The sequence below is a fragment of the Drosophila obscura genome, unplaced genomic scaffold (genome assembly GCF_018151105.1).
Source record: "Drosophila obscura isolate BZ-5 IFL unplaced genomic scaffold, ASM1815110v1 contig_192, whole genome shotgun sequence".
NCBI classification, from domain to species: domain Eukaryota; kingdom Metazoa; phylum Arthropoda; class Insecta; order Diptera; family Drosophilidae; genus Drosophila; species Drosophila obscura.
Window position 1 is genome coordinate 3,867,887 of NW_024542781.1, and position 27,467 is coordinate 3,895,353.

General features: G+C 45.1%; 2 protein-coding genes across 7 annotated transcripts in view; one reads left to right on the forward strand and one right to left on the reverse strand.

Moving 5' to 3' along the window:
• Positions 1-1,852: 1,852 nt before the first annotated feature.
• On the forward strand, positions 1,853-3,445 carry LOC111065658 (putative odorant receptor 85e). The gene is made up of 3 exons (XM_022353955.2): positions 1,853-2,650; positions 2,711-3,251; positions 3,312-3,445. The coding sequence occupies exons 1-3, from the start codon at positions 1,863-1,865 to the stop codon at positions 3,384-3,386; spliced, it is 1,404 nt and encodes a 467-aa protein (XP_022209647.2). The 5' UTR covers positions 1,853-1,862; the 3' UTR covers positions 3,387-3,445.
• A 7,497-nt stretch (positions 3,446-10,942) lies between these two features.
• LOC111065669 (beta-3 adrenergic receptor) overlaps positions 10,943-27,467 on the reverse strand; it is a 46,230-nt gene continuing 29,705 nt past the window's right edge. For 3 of the 6 annotated variants that reach the window (XM_022353969.2, XM_022353968.2, XM_022353971.2), the window contains 5 exons: positions 19,696-19,928; positions 19,220-19,448; positions 17,482-17,620; positions 17,049-17,408; positions 10,943-13,628 (listed from right to left, as the gene is read on the reverse strand). In XM_022353969.2, coding sequence (XP_022209661.2) covers positions 12,218-13,628; positions 17,049-17,408; positions 17,482-17,620; positions 19,220-19,448; positions 19,696-19,928 — 2,372 coding nt within the window. In that variant the 3' untranslated portion in view covers positions 10,943-12,217. Of the gene's footprint in view, positions 13,629-16,837; positions 16,990-17,048; positions 17,409-17,481; positions 17,621-19,219; positions 19,449-19,695; positions 19,929-27,467 lie in introns of those variants that run through there. The other 3 variants (XM_022353972.2, XM_022353974.2, XM_022353970.2) reach the window with 3 other exon arrangements.

Here is a 27,467-nt window from a genome sequence, read left to right on the forward strand (position 1 = left end):
TCACGTATTCGTCTGTGCCTCAAAATGTATCTGATTTGGCAGCTGCGCTGTCTGTTTTGCGTACTCGTATTTCCTTTTTCCTTTGGTAATTTTCATAAAAATTATGCAGATTAAATGTGGCAGCAAAGTTTGCTTAGCCAGGCAAGTGACATTAAACTCCCATAAGGCGCAGCGGCAGCGGCAGCGACAGCGACAACAAAGATGTCTAAATAATAAAGGGAGCTCGCGCTGTTTGGGGCGACGCACAAGTTGATTGAATAAATCACAGCAGGTAAATTTCTGTTGGAAAAAGACTCGACATGCGTGAGCACAGTCTGACACACTGAAGAGCTGACTAAAGAGCAGACTACGGATGCGAGTACGAATGTGTCTGCACATATTTAATGTTACTGACTTTGTATTGCACAGAGGCAGACCAAGACTCCGCTCCCGGACGAGGCCCAAGCTCAGCTTCAAGCACACAGCGCTTTGGTGTAAAGTTTTCTCGTTTACAGGCTGGCAAGAATCTGGCCAAGGAGCGGCCAGGCACCCGAGATAACTCAGACAGGAGCGGGGACCGGGCCCGGGTATGCCACTTCATGGCCATTATGGCAACAGTGTGTAACAATTTCTTAAAATAAACTGAATCCGGGGTCGGATGGGCCGGCCCAGAGGGAATTAAATTAGTGTGCATTTATTTATATTTGATGTTCGCGAAAACTTGCGCACATTTTTGTAACTGGAGCATTTGAAGAATTCGGTACGGGTATTCTAACTGATAAACCTCTTCGTGGGCTTGGGCTCCGTTCCCCCTTGTCTACCTCAATGGCTCTCTAAATATTTTGTGAAATTAATTGCATGGTGCTGAGGTCTAATTAAATGCCTCACCAGAGTTAGAAGCAAACGTACAAGAAATTTACATGATCACGACACGCAAACATATGGTGTGGTGTTCCGCACGGAGAATTTTGCCACCTGTGAGGTGTGCAAAGTTCACGTGGTAATTAGCATTTTCTATGAGCCATCTCCCAGGCTTAATTCCATCGATACGGAGCGCCACGCTTCTATCAAGGCTGTGGGGCACTTGAATGTACACACCACCCTTTGTACATACATTTTCCTATTCAATAAATGCAAATTTTACTGCAATTATTTCTAAGAATATATCCCCCACAAATGGCCCACATTCGACGGCCAAAGGTCAAGTGTGACGCTAGCGTATTCAATTAAATATCCTATATCCATTGAATTTTGTATCTCCCATATAAAGGGCTAAATAAAACAAAACAAGCCCACCAAAGGATGTTTGTTTAGGTCAAGTTAGAACGTATTCAGTTGAAAGTTGGCTGAATCTCGCGAGCTCTTGATAGGCATACATATATATGCTTTATGTATATTTTTAATAACCAGTACTCAAAGAGTATGGGAATAAAATAGTGAATGTATATGTGATCCTGCGTGGATAGAACTCTCATTTATTTTCCGAGTGTTCACTGTACTCTTAGTAATATACACATATGTATGTGCACCCACATATGGGTGTGCTATTCAAGCTTGTATTTCTTTTGAGTTTGAAGTAAAACTAAAAACGAGTATGTATGCTTGGATATAAATTGCTACGAGTATGATTAAGAAATTCAGGCTATACCTTTATTCTTTATCCTCCTGTACTTATTAAGAAACTTTAAAGGAAAGTCAATTAGGCATTTAGTTAGCAACAACAACGACAAAATCACGAAAATGTTAATTATAAGACACGCCTCTGCAGACACCTTCGTAGGGGAAACTTTTAAAAACTCATTAGTGCATACATTTAGGGTCCCTTAAATAGCCAGTCGAAGCCTCCAGATACGCACTTCGGTTCCGAGTCCAAGTCTGACCATATGGCAAGCCTTCAGTTCCACGGCAACGTTGATGTGGACACCAGGTACGATGCGTCGCTGGATCCTGCCCGTGAGCCTGAATTGTTTGGAATGCTGATGGGCGTGCAGCTGGGGATGGGCATGGAGCCATCTCCGAGATTGCCCAGATGGTGGCCCAGTTGGCTGCGGTTAGTGGGCGGGCTGATGGCCAAGACCTACTGCTCGATAGTGATCTTGATCTCGCTCCACTTGTGTCTGCTGTTCACCAAGACGACGCTGGACGTTCTGCCAACGGGCGAGCTGCAGTCCATCACCGATGCCTTGACCATGACCGTCATATACTTCTTCACGGGCTACGCAAACATATACTGGTGCGTGCGGTCGAAGCGATTGTTGGCCTTCATGAAGCATATCAATAGCGAGTATCGCCACCACTCGCTCGCAGGCGTGACCTTTGTGAGCACTCAAAGAGCCCAAAGGTGGACCCGCAACTTCACGGTCTCATGGGTCCTAGCCTGCCTGTTGGGGGTGCTCCTCTGGGGCTTGTCCCCTCTTATGCTGGGCGTACGGACTCTTCCCCTTACCTGCTGGTATCCCTTCGACGCCCTCGCCCCAGGCACTTACATGGCGGTGTATGCTACTCAGCTATTCGGGCAGATTTCGGTAGGCATCACGTTCGGCTTTGGTGGATCCCTGTTCGTCGGCGTGTGCCTGCTGATGCTGGCCCAGTTCGATGTGCTCTACTGCAGCCTGAAGAACCTGGATGCGCACTCCAAGCTGCTCTCGGGCGAGACGATTAGGGGGCTGGGGTGAGTGGAATTTTATCTGGCTAACTAAATTGGGTGAGTCCTGTTTTCTTGCCTCGTTAGTCTGCTGCAAGAAGAGCTGCTCCAGGGCGCCTCCACGCGGGAGCTGAATCAATATGCTGTGCTCCAGGAGCATCCCACAGATCTCCTGAGAATCTCCCCGGGATCGCATCACCTTGGGCAGGTGAAAGTGTTTCACAGTGCTCTCGTGGAGTGTGTGCGTCTGCATCGCTTCATCCTGTACTGCTGCGCGGAGCTGGAGAACCTATTCAGCCCGTACTGCCTGGTCAAGTCCATGCAGATCACACTACAGCTTTGTCTGCTGATGTTCGTGGGCGTGTCCGGCAGCCGCGAGTTCCTGCGCATCGTCAATCAGTTTCAGTACCTGACGCTGACCCTGTTCGAGCTGCTGATGTTCACCTATTGCGGAGAGCTGCTCAGTCGGCACAGCGTCCGATCCGGAGAGGCCTTCTGGAGAGGCGGATGGTGGAAACACGCCCACCTCCTACGCCAGGACGTCCTGATCTTTCTCGTTAACAGCCGCCGGGGCGTGTATGTCACTGCTGGAAAATTCTACGTGATGGATGTGAATCGCTTGAGATCGGTAAGAAGCATCTGCTTCTTCGCGCGGCTCCCACGTGACTCTAGAACCTCCTTCTTTCAGGTTATAACGCAGGCCTTCAGCTTCTTGACACTCCTCCAAAAGCTGGCCGCCAAGAAGGCCATCGCGGAGCCCTGAACTGGAACAGCACTCATCCGCGTTGTCTGTGAATGTTGGTATTTATTTTCCACATTAAAACCTTGTCGAGCGAAAGCTAAAAAATATTTGCGTTCATTGTTTGGCTAACATTTTGGAACAGCGACAGATGTGCTCCTTCTCCACTCCCCCTCCAATTGGAGCTCCCAGTCCCGTCCCTATATCTGTTCTGCCTTTGGCTTGTCACTGATAAACAGCCCTTTCCTTAGCAAAAATTCGAAAGGCACCCAACTCAAATGTGTGGCCACCCATCAAGTCGATACTGAAGATACTCTTTAGATGTTCCTTTTATTTGTATAAAATGAAAGAATTTCCATTAAAACAAAGTGTTATTTCCCATTTCCCATTTTCGTTCACTTGATCCATTTTTATTCAGTCACAATCACAATCAATAATAAGTAATTAAGAATTAAAATAGCAGACAATAACTTTCTCTTCATTTTAAAGGATATTCGGATCAAAGTGCAGAGAATTAGTTGTCAGGAAGCAGAGACACAATTGGGGAATAGAAACAAAGATTTTAAAAAACCAAAAAGAAATGGTGGATAGTCCGATTAAAGTTATCATTTTGGCCTAATTGTAAAGACTTTCTATTTATTCCTTTTTTCCATTTTATTTTCTAATTCTTTAGATTCGATGTATGTAATCAGTAGAATTTTTTAGTGCTACAAATTAACTACGGCACCGTAAATGTGGCAGGGTTCCTGACTTTTTGAATTCACCCACTGGGACTGGGCTACGTACTTTAAATGCCTACTCGTATCTGCTGGGCAAAGTTCTCAGATTTCGGAAGACGCCCAAGAGTTGACTTTAATTTTGCGATTGCACGTCGTACGCATACATACATACATACTCGTGTAAACTTATGGCAAAGTTTTCAACTCATTTGCGCTGTGAATTTTTCATTGTGTCGCAGAGACAAGCACGCACCCGAGCACCCATGGACTCCCACATGGAAAAAAGTTTCCTTCTTTGGGGGCTCTAGGCGGTACGGCTTCAGTCCCGCGTCCGTGCACGGCCGTGTGAGCACTGCGACGGGTGTATGTATTTATAGAGACTCATTTGTTTCAGTTTTTGCTGCCATCATTCGGGCGCCATTGCGCTTAGATGATTACCTTTTTGGTCCTTTGTACGAGTTTGTGCTTTTTGTGCCTTCGTTCGGCTTTGTTGCGCTGCGGAAATTCCTTTCACTTTTCTACTTCCGCTCGACGCTAACTACCTTTATGCGTGTCTGCCGGGGCCAGCAGCACATTTATATTACATGATATTTGATAAGCGGAATGCATACTTGAGCCCCCATTCCCCTAGATAAATGGCTGGCCATATTTCTCTGCAAATGCCTGTCGGTGTCGTGGCTACGGGCAAGGAGCTTATCGGCCTTCGATGTCCATAATGAAAGTTTAGATGGCCCAGACTTAAAGGCTCCTGGGACCAAAGTGGTCAGCTGGCATAGCCATGGAAACTGGAAAAAAAATGCACTCCAGAGCAGCTGCATTTGCAAGCCAGCCTAAGCCCTCAAATGGATGCTTAAGCTGGTCCAATGATCGGAATACATCGCGAATAAATCAAGCCAAGTGCAACAATCAGAACATAATCCGTGAATAAATTGAACAGACAGGGAGAGCGAGCGCTATAGAAGCTATCTGCGTAATAGATACATACATACCAAAGAATTCAATATACCAATTGGCCAATAGTTCGTCCTGGCTGGCTGAGGTTTAACTTTTCCAACACACAGGAGCCCGACTATCCGTAGAGTTCACAGAATTGGTTAATAAAACTAATTTATATTTTAAGCCGAGCCACAGTTGACTGAATCCGAGCCCATAGAAGTTGAGCGGGGTGAATGAAAACGAGATTTCCTTCTCTTTTCCTGCCCTGCACTGCCTTGCCAGTCCCGACCGTCCCATTCTGTCAGTGTTCGGGCAAAGGGCCAACAAAAACTGGCTATGTAGAGTGCCTGCATACCATTGACAGGACTTAGCCGCAGGCATGGCTGTCAATACCCCAGCTCTACCCCTCGCCATTCCCTACGCCCTTTCGACAACTTTCAACTTTGAAGTTGTCTCGTGAAATTAAATTAACACAAAGGCATGCCGTGTCAACTTTTTCGGCAGTCAGCTGGCGGTATTTTAATTGAAAGCAATCAATATGGGAAACCAGCAACGGCATCGCAACTCATCCTCAAGAGGAATAGCAGACATCTGAAGGGATGGGGTGGACTTATGACTTGTCCGTAGCTGAAAACTTTAAAGTGTTTTTGGCTCCCGTACTCGTAGATACAGAGACTATGTACAGAGACAGAGATTCGATTTCGATGCCCATATACATCATAATTGAGACACCAGTCTGAATCATGATGAAATGAACCCTGATTCGATTCACACTTCACACCCTAGCAAGGCCATGTCACCTGTGAAGATGTTATACCCTCAGCACGGACGGACTGTCTGTCGACAGGGCTTTAATCTAATAAGGCTGTCAAAGGGCTTGGCCATAGCCAAGTACCTGTTGGCTAATTTGATTTTTGCCCTTATATTAAATATGCATTTGGGTACGTTTGTGAGTTTTGGAATTTAATTGCCTTCGGATAGTGCATCCTGCCATGTACGCATTGTTAGGACACACAAGGGAGTCTCCCACAGGGCCTTGTGTGTGTGTGTTGTGCCTGAAACTGTCATACGAATGGCAAGCAGCTCTGCTGGCTCCTGGCTCTGGTCTGGTCTGGTCTGGTCTGGGAGCAGAACAAAGGACTGACACAGGAACCAAACAGTGTCACATATAATTTAGCATCAAAGCGATATGTGTACCGTGTGCATGGCCAGTTAGGGTCAGGTGGGCGCGTGTGTGCTAATGACAGCTTTCACCTGCTCGACAATTTGTCAATGGCATTCAATAGATCGCCCGGGGAGGGGTCTCTTTGCTTTTTTCCCTATATACCTACAGCGTATACGTGTATGCATATTTGATTTCGAGCGGTCTATTGCTGCTGGAGAATACCTTCTGTTTGTGTGCTGGTTTGGCTTTAAAGCTGCTTTAAAATGTTGCGGAATTGCATGGCATTCAGAGCTGCCTTTTGTGCAGCAGACAAAGAGCCAATCGAAATGGCCATAAAATGCGCAACAAGCAGCATCCAGCAGCATCTGGAGCATAAATCAATGCAATCAATGCGCACGGTTTTCATTGCAATTGGCATGATTTTTCCATTCCCCTTCTCCGATATGCTCACCCAGGAAAATATTTTATACATGAATTTGTTTGTCCGTTTTCTGGAAGCCAAGGCCAATTCGGGTTGTGCTGGGACCCCTTTATACCCTGCATAATAGTTGGTATGGGGAACTAAATCTTCGAGTCTACCAAGGAAAGAAAAGTCTGTAGGTGCTCAATGCATCCCTGAAAAACTACATTCATTGAATTGAATTTTCTTCTACATCTTCAGATTCGTATATTCTCTTTCTTTTTATTCTATTTCCCCATCCGAATCAATCCAGGGCGTGCAATCATCGTCCTATGTCACGTTTTTTCTCTCTCAGAAAATTAATTTCGCTCTGGGGCTTTTGCAAAGACCATTTTGTGCTTTGACTCACGCTTTTAGAACCTGGTTTTTTTTCTTCAAAAAATTCTCTTTCTTTAAAGTGACGAGATGTATTTTTGGTTTTCAAATTTCAACATTTTATAACAATTAGTGGAACTCTAAAATCGGACAATCGTTACAAATGGGTGCAGGGCATGCCATCGTCGCTTTTTCTCTTTCAGGATGTGCTTCATTCGATACCAAAAGCATTTTAACGCCAACTGCGGCTGTTGTTTTCTTTGTTATTCCGCTGATATGTCCGACCAATGGACAAACAAATGTGAATGGGGTTTTTTCAGGTGCTTTTCCGTTGTAGGCCTGCACTTTTGAGTGCCTTTCAGCTCTCTCCCCTCAACCGGGGCCCGTGTGCCTTTGCATACGGAGAACAGCTGAAATATTTACCAAAAAAAAACTATTATCCCCAGCACTCCACCTCCGCCTCCACCACTGCACACACATATAGAGATTAAAAGCGCCTGAAAGTGCACTACAGCTGCTGGGATGTTTCCACTTCTGTTGACTGCCCTGGGGGCGTAGTCGGGGCGAAAAATTCAAGTTGGCGGCGTTGTCGCTTCGCACAAAAACCGTTTATTACAGTAACTTTTTTCTCGAGTGGAGGGGTCGCGAGTGGTGGAAGCAGGGACAGGGACAGGGACAGGGACAGGGTTGGAACTGGAGTGGAGATGGGGCAAAGGAAATCCATTAAACGGCCTCCACCATCTACGCCGGCACGGATTCCGTGCTACTTTACGAGCTCTTAAAGCTGGAAATAAAATTAAGAGACGCTGAGTAGTCGCAATTTGGACTGTGATCATTTTTTACGGGGTTTGTTTCTTTGCGTTTGCGACTTTGTAGCGGCCCCTTTTTCCCCTCTCAGCGCATTCCGTTTTTTCAAGGCCTCTTCAAGCACAAATTTGCGCGGCATTAGCTTACATTAATCCGCCAAGTACCCTGAAATAATTATCATTTAACTTATGACGATAATGCACCAGGCCCGAATCCGCTTGGATTGGCCCCTGGCCCCGGGCCACCCACGCTGCAGTCCGCTCTCAGGGGAGGGCCCCAGGCTGTGTGCCTAACACTAGTGCGTGGGCGGACGTGAACGAAGTTGGTTGTAGTCGTGGACGTGGACATGGACGTGGGCGGTGACATTTCAATTGCAATTTTATCTACCCACTTTACCCAATGGGGAAAAATCTATTTTCGTCCTTTCACTGCAATTATTGGAACTGAAAGGCTGTGAACTTTAAATGACCGGTAGAGAGAAGGTCTTTGCTGGCTGAAAATAATAAACGTAGCTACCAACAATACTATTACTGGACGAGTTCGAGTACTCCATAGACAGGTTTAAGTCGATCAATATAATTATTAAGATTTCCGGCAATACTCGTATAACTTCATTTGTATTATGGGGAACAAGTTTATTGCAAATATTCATGTACAGTTTGTTTGTTTATTAGGTAAATAATAAATAGTTGTAGCTAAAATAATAATTAGTTGAAAGTTAGTTAGTGTCCTTCTTGTTGATTATGGTGACTGCCTCCTGATTAGCATCTACATAAGCTGGATTGAACTCTCAGCATATTTTCCTGAGAATTGTACCCTTCCCAGGGTATCTTAGACTCCGCAAAACCTTTCGGTACTTATCCGCAGTGGTTCGGTTGTGGGGGAGTGCTCACATCGTTGCTCGCTCAATGCTTAATTGAGTGGAATTTCACATGGAAATCAATGCGACTGGAAGGGAGGGAGCTCAAAGGATAGACGCAGTCTGTTGACGTCAACTTGACGCCTTCATCAGTCCCGTTCGATTCATTGGTCCCGTGGGAGTGTTAATTTGTGGTTGCAGGCAAATACTGTTTCGTGTGTCGGAATGAAACTCAGTTTGACTCTGATTTAATGCACATTTAATACAAATCATAAACAATCGGAATACATTCATATAAATCATAATGCACTATAGCTAATATGTTTCACATATTTATTTATCTACGTTTCAGTGTCTTTGACTTAGTTTAGGAAGGATTCGCTATGGCTATCGTAAAATACACATTTATAAGGGGGTAGGATATGTCGCTTTGGGGTGTTTGGATTTGTTCTGATTATCTTTATATTTGCTAAACGGCTGTAACTGCTACGGTGGATGCGATTCCGGCTTCTATAGCTAAACATCTTTGGAAAAGCAGTAGAAATTTGAGCCTTTTCTTCTTATCCTTAAAATCTTTTACAAATTCGAAAATATCGCATCAAAACTTGCTCCAGGGATGGGGAAACCTTAAGTTTGACTCAACAGAAAACTGCTATGTAGTTCTGCTGCTGGTGTACAGAATAGTAGTGGTTCCAACTGAGAATTAACCTACCATATAGTACATACATTCGCTTATTTGCTCTCTCCATCCGATGCATCCATCCATCCATCCATCTACCATCTAATCATATATCACCACATTCAGCTTCACTACAATCTAATCTAGTCAGGACAAGGCTGGATGGGCTCTTCGATTCTAAACTCTTAAACTTGAACTATACACGAATTAAACACGAATTAATTGGTATGCCCTAGGGTATTATTGTTGTCAGGTGAAATATGGTATGTACAGTACTTGACTTGTCTCATAGCTCAGTTTTCAGTTACAGACACTCGTTCAGCTGAAGAGTTCGTCTGTGGATGCTGTTCCTTATATCTAGGACTACTGGTAAAAGCGTTTTGTCACAATGCTCCCCCTTTTTGACTTATAACTATTACAAATTACACATAAACATACACAGATCAACGATCAATCTAAAATATATCAGTAGCTTTACAGTGCGCTACATTTAATCGTACAATAGACAATATTAAAAAATAAATTGCACCAACACTCGAAGCACACTACTGTATGCATACTTGTAATTATATGTTTAAATTTGCTGTCTTGCTTTAAATTCGTGTTTGCCTAACATTATGTGAATTATTTGCCTCATAATACGAGTAGTTTGATGCAATGTCTGAGTATTTGTATTTGATCATTAAATATTTCCCTTTTGCTTGTGCCAACATTTTTTTCCTGCAAGAGAAGTCGCAAGCTGCCAACTTTTTAATAATACAAAATAATGATTGCAAACTTGATTCTGCACCAAGGTCTCTGGCGGGGAACATCGATATGGAAATTCGTAAGCCTATTTCGAGCGCTTGGTAGCTCCTATTAGGAGCGGGTGCAGGTTTCCATTAATGTTTATTGCATAGAAATTTCTATTCCCAAGCTCCCACAGTACTTTTGTAGGGTATTCTTGTGTGTATGTATATAATGAACATATGTGCCAGAAAAGCGTATGGGCAAGAGGAAAAGTAAAAAGGAAAAAGCGAAGAGGGGGGTTGTGCCCATCGACTGACTGACTGTCTTTGTTGTTTGCCCTGCGGCCTGCTATTAAAGTTCAATGAAGTTCCTTGAGTGTGTCACTTTGTGACCCACAGACCCACCCACTCCCTCCACCGACTACCAGCCCAACAGGGACCTGCTTCACCATTGATTCAATGAAGTGGAAAAAATATTTCCGCTGGCGATAAAATTGCTATAAATTTCAAAGTGCCGCCAGGGCTTCCTCGTGTCTGTTTTCGGCATAGCAGGGCCTCCTGCTATAAGGGTACGAGTAGAAGTTCAGGCGCTAAAAATTTGTCAGCAAAAAATGTACAAATTTTTTTGGCGTTGTGAGGTGTCATCGCGACAGCCTCTTTGAGTGGCTGCCACTAATGGCGTCATTACCCATCATCTCCCCTTCACTGGCCTGTGCCTCTGCGCTTCTTTGGGTACTTTGTAGCCGCCTGGTGATATGGCGCTTCAAGCTTGGGGAGCTGAATGGAAAACTTTCATGCCAATGGCTTTTGTTATTACTGTTGTTGGTGCTACTGTTCTGTTGTTCTCCTGTTGTTGTTTGAAGTCTTTTAAGCATCTGCTTCGGCTCACTCTACGGCTATGGCTGCCGCTCCGCATCCTGACCGCCTCAAGGGTCCGTCCGGTCCAAGCTCTTACGTGACCAGCTGAAATTTTTCATTTACCCACAGAAATAAAACAAAATGAATGAACTTTTCAAATAAAAATAGCAATCTGCTAGGCCAACAAAAACAACACGAGCCACACCGCCATCAAGCACACGAACGAACAAACAACAAAAGTCACAAATTCCCCTGGATTTGTGTACGTGTCGGCTCCTTAAATGATTTGGTATACGATTTTCGTGCATTTGCGGATAGAACATTTCACATAAATTCACGGCATAATTGCCTGCCTCTATCGAATATCACCTATCGAGGGGAGTCTTATGTATAAGACCAGCCGGAATGGAACTCGTGCCCTTTAAGAAAATACCCACAATTCAGTTTAAATATATGAATTTTTAAATCCCAACGTATGTGTGTGCACAGTGCACAGGAGTCTGTACAACAAACGCGGCTGTTCTGACTCTCATAGTATCTGGGTGCTAGGGAACAATCAAGGAGATGTTGCTCGAAAATATATACAAATATTTCTATCTGAGGGTTACATTTTTTCGTAGTTTCAATGCAATCTTCCAGGTCGTAGTAACATGTGTTTGTGGATTCAACTTTGTAGGAATTTATTTAAAAGAAGAAATGGATTTTTCGTACACTCTTGGCACTTTGGTACCAGAATACTGTTCGTATTATTCAAGTCGAACTTAATTTTCAAGATACCCGCAGTCGGAGAAGGTTATGTTTGCTATTCCACTACCTGCGGGATGCCTAAGCCTCCTGGAATTTTCAATTGATGAAACTATCTTGCCCTCCCCCTAACAGCCTTACACTGCTGACCGGACATGTGTCTTCAATGGCATGCAAATTGAATTTGAAATTAATTAGAGGGACATAAGCGCTTAAGCCTCGAGGACATTTAGTACACACACACACACACACACACACGCAAAACAGACTCGGAGGTGTACGAGTATGTGCCAAGAATGGGGACAAGTGGAGCGACAGCGAACCACAAATTGTGTATACGACACGTTGTGCGGTGGACCGCAGACAAAACGGACTGGGTGAAGCACTCTTTCCCTGGTTGTGGGTTTATCTGTTGCTTCCCACTGCCCCCTTTCTCTTGAGGACGCCCACAGGGGCTGCCCGCTGGCGTCGTTGACCTGCGGGCCCTGGTCCTTCTGGCGCCTGCAATGCAATGGAATCCTGAAAGTCCACGCTGGGGCATTTCTGGGGCTTCGCCTTGAGTTTGCTTGGCTTAACGGGCGTCTGCTATCTGCTCGGTCTCCAGGCGCTCGTGCTGGAATAGCGGCACAGCAGGACCTTCTTGAATGCCTGCCTGAAGACCTTGTTGAAGATGGTGTAGAAGATGGGGTTGACCATGGAACTGGCATAGCCCAGCCAGGTGACCACGTCAAAGACCCAGTGGCTGATCCTCTCCTCACACTCGCCGCACACCGTCGGCAGCAGGTTGAGCACGAAGAAGGGGGACCACAGAATGACGAATGTGAAGAAAACGACGCCCAGGACCTTGGTGGCCTTCTGCTCCAGCCGTATGATTCGGCCGTGACGCGACGAGTTTCTCGAGATCACACTGGAGTTTCTGGAATGGTGAGAGCGAACAGTCTGCTGCCGCTGCAGCATGCATGGCGATGAAGTGGTCGCCCTGGTCTTTCCGCCGCCCCCGCCCCCGCCACCGCCACCGCACTCCGTCCCGGCCTGGTAGTTCATATTCTGGTGGCTGCGCAGGGTGGCCGAGCGCCGCAGTGGCGTTGATGCAGTGGACGCTGCTGCCGTCTTGGTCGGAGTCAGCAGCAGCGAGGTCCGGACCCCTCCGAAGCTGCTTCCCCGCCGGCGATGTCGGCTGGCATCCCAAGTGACCACCGAAGCCGTCTTCGAGATGCTCAGCTTGCGCCTCCCGGGGCAGGGGGTTCCCGGAGCAGCTAGGTAGCCGCTTCCATCGCTCTGGACCGTCAATGAGCTGCTTTGGTTCTGGTTCTGGTTCTGGTTCTGGGTAGAGGCAGAGTGAGGACTAAGGGTTGAGGCGCCAGAGGGCGGGACTCCTCCTCCTCCGTTTGCTGCAGTGCCTCCTGGTCCGGCTATGCCCGCACTCACACTGGAGGTGAGGGCCTTTTTATTGCCGCTGCTGCAGAGAAGCAGTTCCATTTCACTTGGGGAACTACTCACCGCCGTTGTGGTCGTGGTCACCCGGAAGGCGGATGAAATGATCTTTACCTCGGCCGTCTTCACACAGTTCTGCAGCGGCCGATCTCCGAAGTAGGGGCACGTGCACACGGAGGGCAGCTGCAGGTAGTCCGACTGGTGGCTTGGGCCTCCAACGTGGCACTGCTTCGCCTGCGGTGGATCCAACTCGGTATCCGAGTGACAGCCCTTGCCAGTCGCTGTCGACCTCAACCTCGACCGTCGATCACTGTGCGCCGTGGTCTCCTCCTCGCCGACATCGTCGTCGTCGATGCTCTCCTGTACGGTGGTGTGTCTTGTGTAGAGCGCATTCTTGGGCAAACTGTTGTGCCGTTTGTGGCGCCTCAGCGTCGTTGTTGGGGTGTCCGGATCCTCATCCGCGTCGTCGATGCCAGCGCGGCGTTCACGCCCCGGAACTGCAGACGAGGCCCGACGACGATTCTTGTACGCTCGCAGGCGTTGCGACAGCTGAGAGAGTGTGCTGAAAAGAGTATAAATTAAAGGTAAGGTATTAAAAATGGCTAAAAATAAAGTCAAAAGTTTTCCAAAATGACTCGGACACAGAATATGCAAGGACACAGCATCTAAGGATCACTTGCCATCGGCGACAGCTACCAGTCCCGTGGAACCTTCGCGAAGGCAGTTGAACAATTCTCTTAGCGGGGAAGGTGCTTAAAAGTTGCCAATTACGACGGCTAAGCCGATTAACTGGGATGACCTGATGCCGAATAGGGGGAAATAATTTGCCATAATTAGGGCTTTACGCTATCTCAAGGCGATGGAAGGGGCAATCGATTGGAGCTTAAGGGATGGCAGAGTCTAGAGTTAAACTTTCACTGAAAGCTTGTCCCCTTCGTTTTCCCTTCGGATCCGCTGAATAGTGAATGAATCAACTTGGGTAGGTAACTCAAAAGAATAACCAGACTTAACAATTAATTAATTAATTAACCAATTAATAACAATGGAATTATGAAATTGGAAAAGTTTATTCTTCTGCTAAAATCAATCTTCCGAGAGTACCAAATTTCGTAATAAGATTTCGAGACTTTTTACCATGTGGCGTCTTTCCCTAATTCTATTCGCCTGTTCTGCCTGAATATTTTAATTAAAATTTGTATAGTCCGAGCGAATGGGCTAAACCTATTCCGAAAGGTGCTCTGTGCTACGCTACGCAGAAGCATCCGTAAGCCAACCCGCACTCAACCACACGCTTTGTGGTCATCGTGTTGCTGCGTCCCGATCTGTTGTTTCACGCTGGAGGATGGCGAAACATTGTTTCATGTTTGCGTTTTGTGGTTTCCCGCTGAGCTGGGCTCGGCTGTGCTGTGTCTGTTGCTGTTGCTGTTGCCGCTGCAACATTCTTATTCTGGAGGGATTCTCCTTGCTTCTGGGTGGCAGGGCGCTGAGGCCTGAGCTCATTTTGCATTCATTTTAATAGAGCGCATAAATTTCCACGTTGCCTTTGCGGTTTTTGTCTTGCCGCCATGTTGCTTTGCAAGCAAACTTTATTTGGCAACGGCAGAGACGGGGCACGGCGACTAAGGGGAGGGGCCTGGTTGGCTGCTAATGAAGGCGTTAGGCAGACACGGAGAGCGACAGGAGCAAGTGCAGGGCAGAGCAGAGCAGGCACTACGAAGATGGAGGATAAAGATGTCAGCTCATTATGCATCCTTCGCGTTTTTGATTTGTTTGCACAAGACGTGCGCATAAATTGAGATGCGTTGAGACAAGGCTAAGCAGGGACGATGTCGGAGGAGCATACAGGGAGACCGGCTGACAGGGAGACAGGGAGACAGGGAGACAGGAAGACATGGCAGAAGGAGCTGCCCAACTTCTCATTATGCAAGTGAAACAAAGCCGGCTGACGCCAAGTTTGATATTGTTTCAGCCACAAAGGAATTAAACAGCTGCCAAGCTCATCAAGACGTTGCTGCAGGCTCCCAGCGGAGGCTGCCGATGCCAACTTTCACATCCACACACACAGACACACAGACTCGGCCCCCCCCCAGTCACTTCCGCCGTTGTCATTGTGCGAAAAAAAGTCCCGAAATTAGAATACTGGCTGACAGAGCAGCCACAGAAACCAAAGCCAACATCATTTGTTAGCTTCTTTGGGCCTGTCAGAAGTGCATGAGGCGACAAATTTTCAAACAATTAAAAGCTCCCGACTCAACCCGTCCCGGCTGCGTCTTCGACCTCGTTCTGGTCTGGTCTCCTTTTTCAATGCAGAGCAGAGCCACTTTGGGCCTCCAGAGCGGACAAAAAGCCACTGAGAGCTGAAATCCATTTTATTGATAGCGCAAATTCGTTCAACTGTCAAGCAAACTGGCAAATATGAAGGCACAATGCCCCCTCCCCCAATGCCAGCACCAATGCCGCAAAAAAGCGCACAGTCAGAATGAATCATATTCGAACGTGAAACGTGCCGCAGGAGGCTGGGGATACACTTTAACCCAATTTAATGTGCTCAGATGAAATTTGTTGGGGACTTGATTCAAGTCGATGTATATAGCAAAATAAAGTTGGCTCTAAAGGGGTCACTCTTTTAGATATTGTCAGTTATTAATCAGATACATTCGTTAGTTTCCTTTACTCTGATATTGGCTAATGGATGTTCCATTTTAACTGAGATTAACAAGACAACTTTACATATTTAAAGTATCCAATCGAAACTACACCATTGATATATGTATTACTTTAAAGTTTAGGAAATTTTAAAGTTTTTTTAAATGTTTTTGTTTGCGATTTAGACATTTGTTTTTGAACAAATCTTCAATCGAAATTTTCAACGTATTTCCGAAGGAATTTCACATCATAAGCGATTGCTGCTCTCATTTCCACTTCACTGCCCCCATTGCCATGACCTTCCTATTCGTTCGATCGATCCATTCTAATATTCCCATGAATAGCAGGAAAAATGTTTGCTTTCTACTATTCCAATTTTTTAATTGAATTTCTCGGCGCCTCTCTTATCCCAGCATAAGCCAGTCAACTAAAATTAGAAAATTAATGAAAAACACATTTAAGCAAAAGGCCTCAGCCTCAGTCGACGCGTCGAAGCTGGCGCTGGTCCCATGCCCAATGGGGCTGCGCTGGGCCGGGCCTGACGTCGAACGAAATCACTTGAGCAGCTCAAATGCCAAATAAATGTGGAGTCCCGCCACATCCGTCCCTCCGCCAACAAAGGGAAAACGAAAAAACGAAAAAACGAAAAAATTAATTATTACGAAAAATTGCACAAGTCAAAAGCGGAAGGACAATAAAAGGCAATGCCGCAAAAAGGAGCACACACAGCTAAGAAAAGAAAGGAGAAAAGTAAACGAGTCACAAAGCAACGAAAACGAGAGGAGGACTTGAGGTGAGCCCGGCCCTGCCTTTTGGCGTGGTCACCACTCTCGGACCTGGGACCTGGGACAGACCTGGGACAGGGACTGGGACTGGGACTGGAAAACAACAAAAGAGAGTCAGTGACTAGAAAGGATCACTCGAACAAAACGGTTTGCTGGTAGCAGCTGTTTGTCCTTTTAACAGTTAAGGAGACGGAAACTTCACATTTTCCAAAGTACTTCCCAGGATATCGTCACAACATTAAAGCTGCTTACTCTCTCAGTGGGTATAGCAGAACATTATTGCTATTTTCAGCATATTGGGAAGCTAAATTTGCATAATTTAAGATTGATTTATTTTTGTGCATACTCGTTTGATGTTGCGTTTGGAATAAGCTTGGATTTTGGATAAGAACTGACTTCAAAGGGGTGAAGAGTCTCCCAAATTCGTCGAAAATCCCAGCGTCTCTTGTTTATTTGAATTGCTTTCATTTGTCGCGCCTCTTCCTAGACCCCCTTCCAGGCAATTATAAATTCAATGGGCATCCCTCCGAGCCGAGCCGAGCCCTACTTACCCGTCGCTCTGGTCTCCTCCCAGGCGGCTGCTGGCCAAGGAGTTCCGGGTGCTTTCTCGCTCTATTCCCAGGGTTGTGGTTGACAGTCCCAGAATTGTGGTTCCGTGCCGACCCTTGGGCGAGGTCTGCTGGTGGTAGGCGCTCCCCTGCAGATGCTGTGGCTGCGGCGGCTGATGATGGGTTGCATAGCGCTGGGGGCTGCTGGGGAACTGTAGGTGGTTCGATATGGAAAATTCGGACTTGGTGGGCGATCCTGTGGTGGAGGAGGAGCCCACCGACTCGAGGCCTCGTGAGAGCTTCAGCATCTCGGCTCCGAATTGATGCAGTGCTGTCATTGTGGTCGGCGTCGGCTCCTTGATGCTGTGGAAGTTAATAATAGATGCTATATTCCGATTGCCAGAAGCTGTGCAGAATCACTAATGGGAGGGCTCACCTGGAGTCCGGCAGCCAGAGCTCGTGATTGTCCAAGGTGCTAAGATCCGTATCCGTTGAATTGGCCGAGTGGGCGTGCAGCACGGAGGACGCGTGACCTGGGCCCGGTTTCAGCAGACGACGCCAAGTGCATCGTCGTTCTGGGGGAAGGGAAGCGAAGAGCAAGAATGCACAAAAGTCACAAATGCGCTAATAAATTCGCACGAGTACACAAACTCCCCAACACAATCCCCTGCGCTACTCACACAAAAAGAACAATCTACAAAATCCCTCTACGTGCCAAATGGCGGCGCTTTACTGCAGGGATTTGGCTTAAAGTAACTGCCCAAAAGCCAGCACCCCCCCCACCCGCCACACACTAATGCACACACACAGTGCCATATAGCATCAGCGTCACTCAAGCGAAAGGCTGCCGCGCCGTGCCCTTAAACGCTCGTTTGGCCCCACCCGAGTGCCCTGCAATGCATGTGATTCCGGCTGCAGCCGGGCCGCAGAAAGAGTACATTTAATATTCCCATAGCGCATTGACTGCTGGCATGCGGAGCCCCCCAGTCCAGCCCAAATACTCGTGGTGGCCCATGGGCTGGGTGCTTACTGTCCTTTAGGTGCTAACTGATGGCATACAAAATGGAGCAGAAGTGAATCCATTTAGAGCGTAGACAGGACTATTAGGAACGCACTTAACAGTGCTGAGCATTTTCTGATTTTCGCGGACGTATCTAGCAGTATGCGAAATGTTTCTAGAATCGAACAATAAATTATACAAAATTCAATGTGCTGAGTGTTTATTATCGCAAAAAATGTATCGCAAAAAATGCTTAATCGGCACGTTTATTTGTGGGTAGGTGGGTCTTTTGTTTTCGATTGCTGGTGAGAACTAGTTCAATTGGTTTTAAGAATTATATATTAAATGACAATTCTAAGAAAAGCTATGATACCCCATGGAATAGATCCTCTTCTGCTATTAATACATTACGAATATCTGGCTATCGGTAACAGCATTAAATGCGATTAGTTATTGGAGATTGACCGCATAAGCTCATTGAAAGTCATCGATAAAATTCTAAAACCCTTTCGCCCTTAGAAATATTTTCAATTGAAAGGGATGATATGTACGAGTGTGTGACCCACATCAAAAAGTTTCAGCTTGAAACTCCGAATTCAAAACAAGTCGAGCACCTCTGAAACCCTCTCTCTCTCTGGCAGCATTACAAGCCATTTGCTATGCCGGGTTTCCATTTGGGGCACGTCGAAATTAGCTATCTTCACAGACGAGAATGTATAGGCTGGATTTCACTAGTGCGAGTGTGTGAGTGGGCGGGTGTGAGTGTGTTTACTCTTATCCTCCCGGTTCAATGTCGATGGCTATGTCGATTCTGTGTGCATTGCTGCGGCTTAGCCCCACTTTGCGCCCCAGCACCCCGCCTTTTCGAATTCATGGGATTCGGATACTGGAAGTACTCCCCCACATGGCTGTGCATTGTTTGTCTAGCCCACCCCCGACGACACCTTCTCCGTCGCTGGCAGCCCTTTTTCGAGTGCCATGCAAAGTTCTTAGCACATGGCACAAAGAAAAACGAAAAAAAAGTGCAACCAAAAAACGAAATGCAAATTTTAGGCAAACTGAAAATCATATTAAGCCCAAGCCCAAGCCCAACAGCTCTTCGTGGCACTTGCTTTGTAGCCAGTAAGGGACCACGAAGGGAAAAAGGGGGAAAAGGGGGAATAGCGACGCTTACCCAAGGCTGGAGCCTGCCCCAGCCACCCGCTGGCCCAGCCGGGTGTGGCGGCTGCCGTCTGGTGGCCACCGCCCAAATTCTGGCGCTGCCGGGCCAGCAATCGCACGGTCAGACAATATGTCAGCAGCATCACGCCCAACGGAATGTAGAAGCAAACAATGGACCCGACGAGCTTGTAGACCGGATCCGGTATCTGGCAAGTCCCATTCACTAGCACCGAGGCATGATTCTGGAATCAAATGAAAGAAAGCAAAAGAGGAGAGAAGAGAAGAGCAGAGCAGAGTGAGCATAATGAAAAATACAAGATGTAAAAAGATTTGCGAGTAATTAAAAAAATATTTAAAGCGAACGCGAACATATTCAACTAAATATTCTCCAAGGATCAAAGGCACATTTTAAAGACAGAAACTTTACAAGCAGCTCTTTACGTTTCAGTCGAATTCACAATATTCACAGTAAATACTCGAATTACTCACCTTGGAATACATCAAACTGAGAGGCAAACTCATGGCAATGCTCAAAAGCCAAACGAAAACAATCTTCAGGGTGACTCTTCGTCGCGTTTTATTCCGACCAAATCTCATCGGGTAACGGAGCGATAAATAACGGTCCACGGAGATGGTGCACAGATGCATTATGCTGGCCGTGCAGAAAAGGACATCCAGGCAGATCCAGGTCAAACAGTGCTCGGACCCCAACGGAAAGTATCCTGGTGAAGAAGAGTAGCAGAGCGGTTTCGCTTTATATTAGGTGGACTTGTAAATATTCTGCCCCTGACTTATGAACCCATAAAGTGGTTACAATATTTTCCTCCTACATGCATACATATACTAGTACTATGTGGATACTCCAATGCAGTCTAGAGGACCCACCAGCTCCAACTGTCGCCAGGCCATTTTTATTTAATATATCTTCGTTTTTCTGGCCATATTTTGTTCACTACTCCCCTGCCTCTTCAATCGGATGCTGCCAAATGATATTGCCTGGTGCCCCAGGGGGCTTATGCAACATATTTGTGCCACCCATACGAGCCGATAGTCGAGCGCCTGCCCCTGCTTCTGCTTCTGCCGCTGGCCAGCTCTGTGGGCGCTATGGACATCGTTTTGCGCAGCTGTTGGACGCCATAACTCAGCGAGTTTCCCATGTCTGCCAGTCCCTACCATAAAAGTACAATTGTTCCTGCAAGGAAGGGGCCTGGGGTGGGCATGTGAGTTGGATGGGGGGCGTATCGAGTGAGTGATACTTGTGTTTACCCTGTTGTGGTGCCCTGGGTGCGTGTGCCGGAGATTTGTGCGCGGGATTTGTGTCCAAAATCTGGCTCCACATGTACACACGGATGCCACAGGGTAAAGGCAGCCCGTGGCAATGGCTGGGTCGATAAAAGTATCCAGCAAAAGGGAATTGGGGTTCCATCGGTCAAAAATTACTTGCTCTTCCCATTTAACCAATTTCAAATTTTTGAAATAGCCAGCTTTGACAAATTGAGTTAATAATGTAATCGAGGACTTACCCATTTCTCTCAATTTCCATTCTCCCAGCTCACTGCTCACTGCTACCTCGGGGCACCAGTATCTGTTGCATGCCGCCACCTGCCACCCACTTCCCGCCCACTAGCATCCATAAAGCTTTGTTTATGGCCAGCCAACGTTTGCCACATTGCCCCACCCATCCCCACAATCGGATTCCATAGGCGCTCAAATTGCAATAATGTTGCCTGTTCCAAAGACCGAAAAGAAAATGCTACAAATGACACGGCCATTGAGCCGGGCTGAAAATGGGCCGGTCCCAGACGATTTGTGTCGTAAGTAAAGTGTCAATAAGATCAATTTGGAGAGCAGACCGTACGGTTGGGCCTTTAAAAGGGAACCAAGCCTCCAGCATCCAGCATCCAGCATCGAGCAAATTTGTTTAAGCTGCAAGCTGGAAGCCGACAGTCCAAAGAAATAGGGGAGCAAGTTAAATTAAATGAAATCTGGCTTTGGCCGGGCAAAAAAAGGAAACTAAAGAACATTTTTAGCAGGAACCTGAGATTCGGGTCGCTCCCGCTTTATCCGGATGCTCCTCCCTTCCTTTTGCGCCGACTCAACGGACAAGCTGAGGTCTGACCGAGGACAAAGCTTTTATTTGTGTTTTTGTTCCCTTTTCTTTTTTTTGGTGCTTTTCTTTCGAAAAACATTTCAACTTACAAATGCGAAACAAATTTCAAACAAAAGCGCAAAACTTTGCTGTTCCCCTGCTGGAGTCAGGGTAAATAAATTTGTAGCTGATTTCTTTTGTGTGGATTCGCTTTGCATGCCCTGTGGGTGTGGGGATGGGGCTGGTGCTGGTACTGGGGGTTGCCAGGAGAAGTCGGCGGGCAAAAGAGTCCTCATAAAACTAAACTGAAACACAAATAGCCGTGGAGGCTGATGACGAGCAAAGTTGGCGGGAAAATGACTTGGTAAATGAGTTGAAACTTATTTAATTTGTTGTAAGTTTAAGTGGATAGCGAGAGGGGTTCTGGTTCTGCTTCTGCTTCTGCCATGCTAATGATTCGTCAGCATTCCAAACGGAGTGAATGACAAACCAATGTCCAGCTTTTTTCAGAAAAAAACATTCACACACACATATGTATGTATATATGTGTGTGTAACTATTGTTTGACCCCCACCATCGCCATCGCCATCACCATCACCACAACAACATAAGCTTTTGTATGTGCCGGAGCCGCTGAGGCAGCAGCAACCATAGCAAATATTTGAACATTTTTCCGCGTTGGTGAACTCACGCAAACAGTTATCGCAAAACGCCGCAAGCGGTCAAATCGGGTCGGGAATTGGAGGAAAATCGAGGGAACATATGATTTATGAATGGACAGCAGATTCCTGTGCAAGGAAGGCTGTGTGTCTGTGTGTGTGTGTGTAATGAAATCCTTTGTGGCTGTTATTGTTGTTGCACGGCATCGATTTCAATTTTCGGCTTCGGCTCTGCCCCTTTCTCGCATGCAACTTAAGGCACAGCATCATCGTTTCATCATCAATTAGATACATCAATGTACGAGTATGTATCTTTAAACTGTTTGCCCGCTAAATGAGCACAGCAGGGAGGGGAATGACTGTCCAAAAGGGTTCGGACTTTTTGTTTGGTTATCTGAATGCTCTAAGTGGATTTTCCCGATCAATAGTATCTTAGGAGTACAATGTGAAAGGGGGGAAAGAGTCTGATGAGATATAAACTATGCTATGATTGGGATTGGGATATATCCGCTGCTACATCAGACTTAAGTATAATAACACTAATTTTATTGTATTTAAAGAATATTAAAAAGCTTATACTTCTGATATATAATCTACAGTGATGGAAATTCATACTGGAAGCAAATATTGGTTGGGTATTTTTTTAGAGCCTTCATAAGGTCCAATCTAGTAAGTAAGTAAGGACACAGTGAGCGATGCTTTAAAAGAATTTTGGAAAAATACTAACGAATGGAAAATAGAAGATAAAACTATGTATTTGAGGAAAAGCATTTCACTCATCTAAACACACTAAATGTATCTTCAGTGTTTGTTGTACATGTCACACAATATTTATTTAATTCAACACCTAGCATTGAATACAGAAACGTGCGTAAAATACTGGGGGTTTCAAAAATTAAGAAAAAAATATGTAATCAAATATTTGGCAACAGACACTCCTTGAAAAAGATATGCGAGACTTCTTCGTTTTTCTATAGCTTTAAATTCAATTTGTTTTATGCTTGGAAAAGCTTTGGAATTATTTGGCAAACAAGCAAACAAAATAAACATCAGCATAAATCCCAAACCAATCAAAAGTGAAATATCAAATACCTGTCACCAAATAAAGCTCGAACAGCCCCCATCCCACCCATTCACCCATTCACCTCCCTGCTTCCACTCCTTTACTTACATACCCAAAAATAACACTAACACAATTCAAATGATTTGTGTCAATAAAAAGGGCGCGCGGTAATAAAATGCAAATACATATGAGAAAAGGAAAAATCATTGAGCGAAGACTTTGAAAATTGCTGTGATTATAAAATAAGCCAACCGAACCCAATTCGCTGCTGCCACGCCACGCACAATTGCCGTGGATACTCGTTGTGCTCCACAAACCAGCAACAATAACAATTTCCATAGCAAATCTGAGAAATAAGAAAACAGCACAAATGTGTGTCGGAGTCGGAAACGTAGGCCACGCGGAGAGGAGAACTGGTCCCGTTCCCTGGCATGTGTCAGCCACAGGCACTTACAACAGCGATAACAACATTGGATAAGTGTGGGGGAGGAGGAGCAGTTTTGAAGCAATCGGCCAAGTTAAATAGATAGATGACAGGAGGCCAGTTTTGAAGCGATCTGCGATGCCGAATAATCAATTATTTAGCGCGATTTCTGCTCTCAGGAACATCTTTAAATTTTCCTCTAATTGGGCGCACTTTTATGCCTGCTGTTTTTTCCAGTACAATATATATATGTCTGTGTGTGTATGTGTGTGTGTGTGCTTTGACTGCGTGGGTGTACGAGCAACCCGCGGCGCTTGTTGACACGTTGTCACCTCTGCTGTCATCCAAATTTATGGGGTGCAGTGTGAAGGTGGCAGAGGGGCCCCGAGTCCGCGGGGGCTTTTACGTGCTTCTTTTTGCCAGCTGACAGCAGTTTTTGACTTTTAGCCCGTCTGCATGTAAATACATATCATTTTCATTTGCATTTCTCGCGTCCCGCTGACGTGTGTACATATGTATGTAAGTATTATTTGCATATTCATATGGATGTACATATGTACGTATGTATTTGGGAATCTGTGACCCTCGCGAGATGTATTTGGATTGTTTCTTTTATGGCGCCGTCGAGAAACAGGGTAGAAAAGAGTATATGGGACTAAACACTGTAGATCCACATTTAAATCTCCTTTTAAACGTATTTAAAAAGTATTAAATGCCTGGCTACAGCTAAATATAGAATATCTGTCTCATCAAAGACACTATTAATCTCTAGTTTCAATTGTATGTGTTTTGATTTGGATTTTTCCATTTTGTTGTCAAGGCATATCACAAGGTCGACCCAACTCATCGTTAAAAGATTTGATGTACAAAAATATTGTAAAAAAACATTGTTGGATGTCCAACCAAATGTTGATGCAGCTGTTGCTGCTGCTGCTAACAACCGTTAGCCGCGTTTGTTGTGGGCGTTGTTTCTGTTTGCCAGTGTGGTCAAATATTTGCGTTGACAGCATGCAAAAAAGTGTTGCCATGGGAAAATCCCCCATGGGATTGCAGATGCACTTCTTCTTTAATGAAAATATTGTACGCTGCGGGGGACGCAGAGAGGGATTTAGGTACTGTGTGACTCGCACTTTATTTGTGGGCTGCTGCCATGATGTGTGTCATGGGAATTATTGTGGCTGGAGTTCATACAATAGTTGAAAGGGATTTATGAATTAATGTATTATTCATTTATGAGGAAGTGGAAGGTGCACTTTGATTTAAGACACTTATGAATATTGCAATTTAAAAGCTTTTACCGTCAATAGAATTTTAATTTAAAGTAAATCCGCAAAGTTCATTTTTGTTATGATTTCATTAAAAGTTACAAGTCGCAATGTTGTTTGAAATTGTTGAATTTTTCTTCAATACCTTTCTACTTGAGACACTTCAGTACCACCTGAATGGAATGGAATCCCTTCAACTGATTTTTCATGGTCTGAAAATGCTGGCCTGGCCCCAGGTAAGGACTTGGAAATCACTACCACAAAGAAAAATGTACGAGCATATGGCGGCTGGCGCTGGCTGGGCAAAGTTTGTTGGCACAGCCAGAGCGGGGAAGTTATTAACATGCATATGATAGACACTTCCGCACAACTTGCTGAGCAGCCGGATGAGGAGTTGGGGCGGTGCAAGGAACTCAAGGAGGCAGAGGAACATGTGGCGACTACCTGCAGGCCAACGCCAACGGACTCGAGCCATACGTGATAGTTGTGGCTGAGACCGCAAAATAGGAAAGAATGGAAAGCGGGGGAGAGTGGCCTGTGTTCTGGCTGTTGTTAACTTGCTCTATCCGGCTGACGGGTTCATCATCTCCATGATGAGTAAACTGACTAGAGTCAATAGCCGCAAGGCTGGGGACGATCTGCCAGCCATGCATAAAGTAAACTATTTAATGGGCTTTCGATTTCTATCTTTGTGCCATAAACGCGTTTGCCTCGACTCGGGCCGAGGAGCTTCAACGGAAATCGAAAGCCGCTTGTGGAGGAGGGCTGCCACAGAACGGGGGACGACTGGGTCGATTAGGGGTGGTTGCTGCTTTCTTATCGTCCTCTTCGAAATCGTTTTCCTTACGCAATTTGCCTTGACAGGAGGCATCTTCATTTTCAGTTTTTACTCTGCCTCCTCTTGCCTCCTCTAACTTTTGATTTCGTTTCAAGTTCTCAGCATTCACAAAGATCTATCCACACAAGACTCTGAAGGGGGCAGCAGCAGCGGCAGCTGGTCTGGTCTGGTAATAATGCAAATGGCTTTGGCTTCCGTGTGACCCACAAGCACATCCTTACTCGTAGCCAGGTGCTTGGGCTCGGCTATGGCTTTGGCCTTTACTTTTCCTTTGTGGGACATTTTTGTAGTGTCGCTGACACTTCTATATTTAGTGTCTCACTGAGACACATTTTCCCTGATTTTCTTTTGATGTCGGTCAGTATGGACGAACCGAAAGCTCGAGGAAAAGAAAGGAAAGGAGAGGAAAGGAAAGAAAAGGAAAGGAAATCATCTGAATGAGAACAGCAGGGAATGAGTGCATTGCATATTTCGTTCACCTCAGTCCAAGAGATTTATTGGGGCTCATTTGCATTTGAAAAAGGTTTCCTTCCCTTCCAGTGTGTGTGCGTAAATATTACCTTCCATTGATATCAAATCTACTTATGCAGTCTGGGGTGAAGGAGATAGATAGAAGTCTCTATTCATTCAAGACGAGCAGTTGAGTCGCTGCAATTTAAATTACACATTTTTCAAAGGGCTTCCAAGAAAATGGAAGCTGAATAAGGAAATTACAGACAACAGGCAGCAGCGGAGAGAACCCTGTTCAATGAGATGTCTTTTTTATAACTATTCGTAGAAAATCTTGCATTCCAATGATATTAAGCCAAAGCCAAAAGATAAGGCACTCCCATATCTTAAAAATTGTGAATCCCAAAGTTTTTAATCTAGCATGAAGCCCCTGAGATTTAGGCGGACAGACATGACGATATATATATTCTGCCGTTACGTTAAATTCGTACGACAAAATGTTAAAAAAAAGTTTAATGCCTATTTTGCATATTAATTAAGAAGACCTATATATATTCAGCCAAGTAAATGTCAAAATCGAACTTACATTTTTTTTTTTAAATACATTTAAGCCACACTATGACCTGACGTTACGTTACCAAAAATATAACTGGTATTTGAGCTTAGGTTACAAAATTGAAAAACTCTGCGAATCAGCAAGGACTATCTGCATATAATTTTTTTACCGATATATTTTCCAAGTTATTCAATGTAAAAACCTATACTGTTTTATTGTACCAAAATATATTAATTGTATTGTATTAAATATGGAAATACAAGAGTCAACTTTATTATAGGAGATAATAATAAAGGAAAACATGACTAAATAAATACATACCACAAAATATTAAACTAATGGTGACTCTAATAGGTTTTTTACATAAAAGTTCATGAAATGAATTGTCAATTGGGCAAATTGACTTTCTATAAATTTTGAGTATAATTTTGGGACAGAACGATTTGGCAATGTGTTTTTTTGACCAGGTTTTTTTGAACATGGTGGACATTTCTTACATTTTTACATGTGAGGAAATTCCTTGATATGTATAGATGTACCCGAGACTGACTGCTGAGGTCTTTGACAGAGTTTATTGCTTTCATTTACCTTTTAGCAGTAGCATAATTGAGGTAACAATATCATTGATTTTCTCTAGACTTGACGTATTTAATTTATATCTATGTGTTTATGAGTATGTAGAAAATTAACATCTCAGATTCGAAGGGTAGCTAACAGTAACTAAAATTTGCATATATTCCAAGCGGATATGTAATCTTGCATAGGCAGAATTATCACGCTTTCAAGCAATTTAAATAATTTTAAAACTATTGTGAGTGGAATCTTTTCATAGAATTGCTTATGCAGAGAGATCCCATTTGGGGGAATATCAACTGCTATCCAAACATTCTCCACCGGCAACTTTGTCCCGTATACCA

Bases quoted from the DNA above. Each gene is read 5' to 3' on its own strand.
- LOC111065658 (XM_022353955.2), top strand. From the start codon at position 1,863: ATGGCAAGCCTTCAGTTCCACGGCAACGTTGATGTGGACACCAGGTAC. The intron at 2,651-2,710 runs GTGAGTGGAATT...TTGCCTCGTTAG, and splicing joins GAGACGATTAGGGGGCTGGG to TCTGCTGCAAGAAGAGCTGC. The intron at 3,252-3,311 runs GTAAGAAGCATC...TCCTTCTTTCAG, and splicing joins ATGTGAATCGCTTGAGATCG to GTTATAACGCAGGCCTTCAG.